Source organism: Scardinius erythrophthalmus, assembly GCF_964197995.2.
Source record: "Scardinius erythrophthalmus genome assembly, chromosome: 1".
Lineage (NCBI taxonomy): Eukaryota > Metazoa > Chordata > Actinopteri > Cypriniformes > Leuciscidae > Scardinius > Scardinius erythrophthalmus.
The window spans coordinates 31,133,971-31,142,034 of NC_138221.1; the positions used below are offsets into that span (position 1 = coordinate 31,133,971).

At 36.8% G+C, this 8,064-nt stretch overlaps 1 protein-coding gene across 1 annotated transcript; it reads right to left on the reverse strand.

Moving 5' to 3' along the window:
* Positions 1-238: 238 nt before the first annotated feature.
* LOC308693436 (cytochrome P450 2K1-like) lies at positions 239-6,231 on the reverse strand. Its single transcript, XM_081370336.1, has 9 exons — positions 6,024-6,231; positions 5,783-5,945; positions 4,580-4,729; positions 4,224-4,384; positions 3,893-4,072; positions 3,557-3,695; positions 3,284-3,468; positions 3,063-3,204; positions 239-741 (listed from the first exon to the last, which is right to left on the reverse strand). Exons 1-9 carry the CDS (start codon positions 6,225-6,227, stop codon positions 554-556), a joined length of 1,512 nt encoding a protein of 503 aa, XP_081226462.1. The 5' UTR covers positions 6,228-6,231; the 3' UTR covers positions 239-553.
* Between the last annotated feature and the right edge of the window lie 1,833 nt (positions 6,232-8,064).

Consider the following 8,064-nt stretch of genomic DNA (forward strand, 5'->3'; position numbering starts at 1 on the left):
TCCCAAACCAAGCCGTCAAACCTACGTCATCAGGGAAGGTCCTCCAATGCAGAGGGGAGGGGCATTTTCAGATTTTGATTAAAGATTACGAAGCCAAATTTTTTGTGTGTGTGGATTGACTTGCATGGATGAATTGTTCACCACAAAACGATCAATTTAAGCAAACAAAGTAAATATGGTCAGTTTTGATTTCATGTGGACTTTAAAAGATGAAATTATGTGACAAAATGTCAATAATGAAATTAAAAATATTTATGACATAAAAAGTAGGAATTATGAAAAAATATATATTTTTATCTCTCCAAACAATCAGTAACAATATTCTATATAGATTTTTAATCTAGCAACTAAATGTTTCATTCCTATTAAGGTTTTTTACTTATCTGAGAAGTTTTATAATCCAAAAAGTAAGAAGTGGTTTGACACATTGTTCATTATTTACATACAGACAATTAGTGAGAAGAATTAGACAAATATGCTTAGAAATCATCCAACTCATAATGAAAGAGGGTTACATTTATGCTTTTCTAAGGACTGATGATATTTTCTTGGATCAGGAGTGTCTGATCGCACACAGCTTGTGTGGGGATGGATTCAAAGTGATTCCGACTATTCCTTTGAGATCCAGATCATCTCCAGACACTCCAGGTGGAGTTGTGAAGCGGTAGCTCTGAAGGAGAGAAGTGAAGAACAGGAAGAGCTCCATCCTGGCCAAACTCTCTCCCAAACAAACCCTTCGGCCTGAGAGAGAGAGAGAGAGAGAGAGAGAGAGAGAGAGAGAGAGAGAGAGAGAGAGAGAGAGAGAGAGAGAGAGAGAGAGAGAGAGAGAGAGAGAGAGAGAGAGAGAGAGAGAGAGAGAGAGAGAGAGAGAGAGAGAGAGAGAGAGAGAGAGAGAGAGAGAGAGAGCAGTTGAATAGTCTGTTTAAAATGCTATCTAGGTAGGCAGCACACTATAAGTTTCTGAAACAGAGCTAATGAGAGCTAAAGCAGAGCCATAACCACAATAGACATTGAGGGGGACAAGATTATTCATCTGTCCTCACCGGGAATGGTACAAAACTTGACCCGTCACAGACCTCAGGTTAGACACCATAATGAATTTAATGAGGATGAAAATCAGGTTGTCAAGGATGGCTTACAGTCTTTACAATCGAATGGCACACTCTGTATAAAGGTCCTAGATCACGTAATATTCACAACTCTTCGAAAAAGTTTTTTTTTTCTAAAATACTTTTCATTTGCTGAACAATCGGATTGTTGTTAAACAACAGTACAATTGAACGCACTCTAATTCTAACCCTCACAACCTCTTTTTCATTCCTGTCAAAAATGTAATATGACTATATAGAAAATTAATGGGAAAAAAATATGAAAATACACAGAATATTTTGGGGGTACAATCCACAAACCAGCCACGATGGAGACAAAAAGCATGTATGCACACACACACACACACACACACGGCGGTAACATTATGGCAAAATTGAGCCAAAACCTAATAAAAATAAATAAAATCTGAAAACTGCTCTAGTTTTTTGTTGGTCCAATTAAGCATTTTTGAATTATATGCTGGCCTAATTCATTTAATGTGATGAGAAGAGACATTTCCGAAAAATCTAGTATAGAGTAGGCTACGATAAGGCTGGAATACACACCACCTTTGCACAGACTATGTTTTCATCTAGTCGGAAGATATCAAAAATATTGATATTTTAAAGCAGGTTTTAGAACATAGAACATGCATGTCCCCAGTGGTGTAACTTTGTTTTAAAAAGTGGGTGGGCCAGGTGTTGGGGGGAGGAGGTTGCTAAATCAGATATATACATTGGCCCTCATTTATCAAAAGTGCGTACACCAAATTTCCAGCGTACACCTGGCGTACACCCAAAACCACGGTGACTTTGAGATTTATCAATATGGACGTTGGCGTACGGCACGCTCAAATCCTACGCCAGCTCAGGAGGTGGTGTACGCACGTTTTGAGTGCGGGAATGCGCAAAAAAAACAATTCCTAACACCACAAAACGCACTGACAAACTAACATAAATCAGGCGATGAGAAGAGTGTAAGCATAATCTTACGCCAATATATACGCCCATTTCTACGCAAGATTGATAAATGAGGGCCAATATGTGTACAATAAAACTTTTCAGAAAAAAATAACATTATGTCCAGAAATAAATTTAAATTAGTGCATTGGGTTTAATTTGTTGTTTAATGAGATCTAAAAATATATATTGTTAATGCTGTTCTTGTGCACTTTATTGGTCTTGTGGTAGATCTTTTACCAAGTGTGTCAGAGGTTCTGACTTCTAATCCTAAAATCTATATATTTTTCATCTGCCATCAAAACCGAATATGTTTATCAGTGGTTATTTATCAAGCAGGGACACGTTTGATGTATGTGTGCATTGCGTTTTGTGATTTTACCTGAAGGAATAGACAGTCTCCGCAACGACATTAAGATTTAAGTCACATGATAATGACAATATAGAGAATTTAGTAGGTAAGCTATATGTCCAGATTATATTCATTCTACACACATTCAGACTATAAAGAACATACCTTTTTTAGCGGTTGTGAAGTATAATTACTTATTAAAAAATAACTTACTCAAGAGAGTATGCATTTTTCGGATGCAGCCATAGTGTGCATTTAAAAAATTAAAAAATACCTTTGAAAATACTTCAAATGCATTACTTTATAATAATGTCTAGTTCTTTTATTGTTTTTCCCTTTTTCTTTCACTGTAAAAAAGTGCAAATATATCACAATATACTATAAATATGAGGGAATGTATGTTAAATTAGGCCTATGCTTTGTATGGTGTTGTGTTTAAGGGTTAATGTAAATTTCTGGGAAATTACTGGATAATGTTGTGGCAGAATATTACCAGAACATTTTCCGTTTTAATTTTACCATTGTTTATTTCTTTAAATCCCTTTAAATTCTTTAATCATTTAATTACTTAAAATAAAAAAAGACCATTACTATCAAAAATGGGTTTGGTACCTGCAATCTTCAAGACATGGTTACGGCATTGAGCTAAAGTTTCACTGTACCTGCAGAAAAGGGCATGAAAGCATCTCTCTTGACAAACTGGCCCTTCTCATCTAGGAAGTGTTCTGGGTAAAAGCTGTTCGGTTTCTCCCATTCGCTTGGATCCTTCAAAACAGACGTCAGCAGAGGAATTACAGTCGTACCCTAGAAAATGGAGAAAAAACAATGTTCAAGATGCACATAGTTTTTTTTCTAGGGCTAAATATTTATTCTTCTCACTGACCTTCTTGATGAAGTATCCATTGAAGTGAACATCACAGCTGGTTATATGCGGCAGACTCAAGGGAACAATATTAGCCAGTCTCTGGGTTTCATGAATCACTGCATCTGTATACGGTAATTTCTTTCTATCTTCCACCGCTGGCTGACGTCCACCGATCACTCGGTCAATCTCCTCTTGAACTCGATCTGCACACAAATGCAACCCACGTTTGTTCCTATGGACAACATTGGATTCAGCAATTGAGAAAAACTCTTGGCATTACTGTGTTTTTACCCTGTATATGAGGGTATTTGGCCATGAGCATCAAACCCCAGCGCAGAGTCGTTCCTGTCGTGTCAGTACCAGCGACAAACAGATTTGTCACAGTCATTAGATTCTCATCGTGAAAGTATGAGTCCTTCTTGCCGGATTTCTGTCAAATGCAATATACAAAATGCATATAATATTTGTTCACTTCACCAACAACATAAACTGAAAAAAAGACCTATTCAGATCTTGTGCAAACGTCTCATTTGCATCTTCCACCTGATTGTCTGATCATTGCAGTAAAGGGCATCATCATTAAAATGTTGGGGGGGGGGGGATAATGCAACATAGTTATTTTTGTACCTCTTCACTTTGTTTGCGGAAGAGAAAGGAGTCGACAAACCCTCTGTGGTCGTGTGGATTTAGAGTCTCCAGCAGTCCATTGATCAACTTCTTCATCTCCACTCGACTTTGGACAATATTTTCTACAATAATCCTTTTGTTTTTCAGGAATGGGCCCAACCAAGGAAATACATCGTAAATCTAGAAAGGCATGTTCAAAGAAACTGAGCGACAGATGTTCTCCAGAGAACACAAAAATTATCTGTTGTACATTTTGGGTCTTTCTAATGTCTGTGGACAAACTACAGGCAATTTAATCAAAAGGTCTGGTTAACATATCAATTATACTTACCCACATAGAAATCGATCCACCTACTCGAACATTTTCATTTGCCCTGTCGACCATTTTTCTGAATTGTGGGTCTGTGTATTCAAATCTGCTGCCGTACACAATAGCTGAGATGATGTTTGACACAGCGTAGTTCACAGGCCGTGTCGTGTCGAAGGGTTTCCCTGTGAAGAGCAAACAAATGTTTCTCAACGGATCCTTTAAACTACGAGCATGATTTATTTTTCGCCTTTACTTTTGTTTCTGTCCAGCGCTTTGATCAACTTTGGTTGTTGTAAAGCGCTTTATAAATAAAAATTGATTCATTGATTGATTGATTGATTGATTACAGGTGTCCATAAATGTGTTTCAGCTTGTACCTTCAAACTTATCAAACTCTCCTTTCAGATACTGAATTTCCTCTATGATTTTCTCTTCACTTCCTCTCTTGCCCATCCCGAAGTCCCGCAGGTTGCTGAGAGCGAAGCGTCGCATCTCTCTCCAGTTCTCTCCATTGGAAAAGAGGATTCCTGATCAACACAGTCAAAACCAACTGACCGTGAGTCTCAGCAACAACACAAGCAGAAAATGATTACTTTGTCAGTTAAACATACATTAACCTTAGACCTTTGGGACTTATACAGTGTCAGCTTTCTTATATGCATTATATGTCAGGTTAATAAGCGACTAGTCATTTCACAAATAACTATTCATGAATTTATGTTACTTTAAAAATGTTAAAAACAATTTTGTCTTCAAATATTGCTGGGAACCCACGAATACTCCTTGATCACAGACAGAAGACATTTTAAGGTTTTTCATTGTTAAAGTGGCCGATTCACCACCAAATCTGTTATGCATGTTTATAATGAGCTCACATTTGTGCCAAACTTAATGAAAATATTTATTCCTTCATTAAGTTTACAAATTTGAGTTCATTTCAGTGATCTGGAGAGGTGTTTGTTTTTCATAATGTCTAGCATTCACTGTTTGTACGTAGCCTAGAAATCTAGACGCACCCTATCGGCAGCAAAATGTATTTCGCAGCCAAGAGTACAGTCTAGCAACTCTCAATACACCTTCTAGCAGCAAAAACCCAGATTGGGTCAGGCCAATCACGTTGTGTATAGAGCAGGCGGGGCGGGATTAACATATGACGACAGAGAGTTGCGACGGCTGCCTCTTGAAAACAAAGAATGGCGGCTGCAGCTGTCGAACAACGGTCTTTCGAATCGGCTTTGGCCGCGACTTTGGAGGACTTGGAGTTAAGTTTTTCTTAGAGAAAAGCGCGAAGAACGGCACTTAAGTCATTCTTAAAAAAAGGAAGATGTGTTCGTCGTTTTGCCGGCCAGATATGGCAAAAGTTGAATCTATCAACTAAGCTCCGCTGTTGGGAAAACGCTCTGGTTGGTTGAAGCGCTGTCCTATTGCGTGCAGAGGGAATTTGAAAGACAGCCGTTTATCCCGCCCCTCGGAGTGAGCCGTGTCTGTGGTGAGTTTCCAGACCTAACATCTTAATGTAGGTCTGGCTTGCCAGGCTAGTTTGTACGTTCATTTTAGGCACAAAATAAGAAGATTCCTACCATGTTCATCGTTCATTATCCTGAAACCAGGTCCAATTTTTCTGTCGCCGAACTCTTCTGCATAGTTCACGAGAGCTTCTTTGACAGTTTTGTACCCAACTAAGACCACCGTTTTTCTGGGACCCAAAAACACTTGGAATATGTTTCCGTAGGTTTTGGACAGCTGGAGGACACAAAGACATTTACAAACAAATCTTATAATGTTTGACCACTATTCATTTTAAACGTATCAAGTTCTCACCTCAAATAAGGTGTCAAAGGGTCTCTCGAGGTCAAGGGTCAGCAGGTTCCCCAGCAGCGGCAGAGGTTTGGGTCCCGGTGGCTCTTTCCCCTCTTTCTGAGATCTGGATCCAGAGGAAAGCAAATACAAAACCAGAAGCAACAGCAAAGCACCCAGTAATGTACCTGTGCTGAGAAACTGCAGAAGTGCCTCGATTACAGCCATTTTCTCTCTCAGCTTCTGAACTGATGCACTCGCAGATTTATAGCCGATATGTAAGGGAGGGACCTTGTGTGATCCTAAACAAACAGTAAAAATCCATGAGAATAGAGGGTTGGTGTGGTTACATCAGCATATATGTGACACACTGGGGTGAATCATTAACTTTCTATAGCTGGCTAAAACAAGACAGAAACATTATTCAAGCAATAAAGCCTTAAAAGCAAAACAGTCGGGTTTAACACAATCTTTGCTCCAATATTATTTAATTTACATCATTAAAACATGCCTTTTGGTTTAAATATGTAAAACATATTGTGATATTGTCTTTCCAACAATGCACAGCAAAGCAAAGCAGGTCTGAACTGTGACACACAGAGATACTCCGAGTTCGACCTTTATCAAACTTCAAACTAGTGTAATCTTTCGCCTACCGCAACTTTATATTGGACCAATTCTTTATATTGTTCAGATGAGCAACAGTAATATTGAATTAAATATCTAGAATTAAAAAAATATATATTTCAACAGTTTACATGTAAATGATCGACTTAAAAACACTACTATAATCTCAAATATTTCTTATATATTGCAAGCTTTACAATAACTCAATCAGACACACACAAAAATCATATAAACACAGTTAATCATACCAAGTTAGACTTTTCTCCTCCTAAATGTGACAAAATATCAGTCACAGCTTTAAGATGCTTTGCTTTCAGGATATGAGTGCAATTGTGTAAATGTTTAGTTGAAAAATATTTGCACATACTTGAACTTTATTAAAAGTGGACTAGGGGGTGGTACATGATCGGTGGTCGTTTTACAGCAGGAACAGCCATGATATATATATATTTTTTTCTTTCATGAATAATTTGTTACACAGAACTTTATTATATTAAATATTAATGATGAATCAAAAATGATTCACAACTTCACAAAATCCAAACATTCAGTGTAAGAGTAAAAAAAATACATAACATTATTTATAATAAGTTTATTTGATTCACAGCTTATATAGTGTTTTGACCTCGACAACCCAACTGCATTTTACCGCAAACTTGCGACTAGTTAACTTTCTAAAGAAGGCGCAATCGCTTTTTATAGTTTTTCCTGGGTCAAAATTGGTCTTTGGTGGTGGCCGACAGACACTGTCATCCTGTCACGCTCACCTCTGTCTCCGTGCCTATATCCTGACACATCCTTTCTTGCCCTCTTTTTTATTTTTTTTATTTTTTTATTTTTTTAAGCTATGATTTTACCACTGGATTTCATAGCTTTGTACGATAAAATCCTTCTTTGCTAGACCTCATAATTATTTTGGTATATAATCATATACATTTTAAAAAGTAGAATTAAAAAAAGTACCATTAAAAAGTTTTTTTTTTAACTAATAGTCTAATTTTCTACCATATACAATTGAATTCCCCTCACTCCAATCTAAACTAAAAGATTGTTTTGGTAATTGTTTTACACATTGTCATATAAATAACCTGAAAATAAAGTAGTTTACTAAGGTTAAATGTTGCCAACCACTCTTACTAAAAAAATGGGCTAAGCACACTTACATTCTCATTTTAAGAGGTGTTAAATGTGGTTTAATTTGTTTACATTAGTTGATGTATTAGGCTAACTAACATGAACCATGAGCAATACATTTGTTACTGTATTTATTAATCTTAGTTGAACAAACAATGAACAGCTGTATATTTATGTTACTTCACACAGTAACTTTTTTTATTTAAATAATGTAGGCTAATGGTGAAATTAACATTAATAAAGATTAACAAATGTTGTAGAAGTGCAGTTTATTAATAGTTAATGTTAACTAATGTAGTTAACT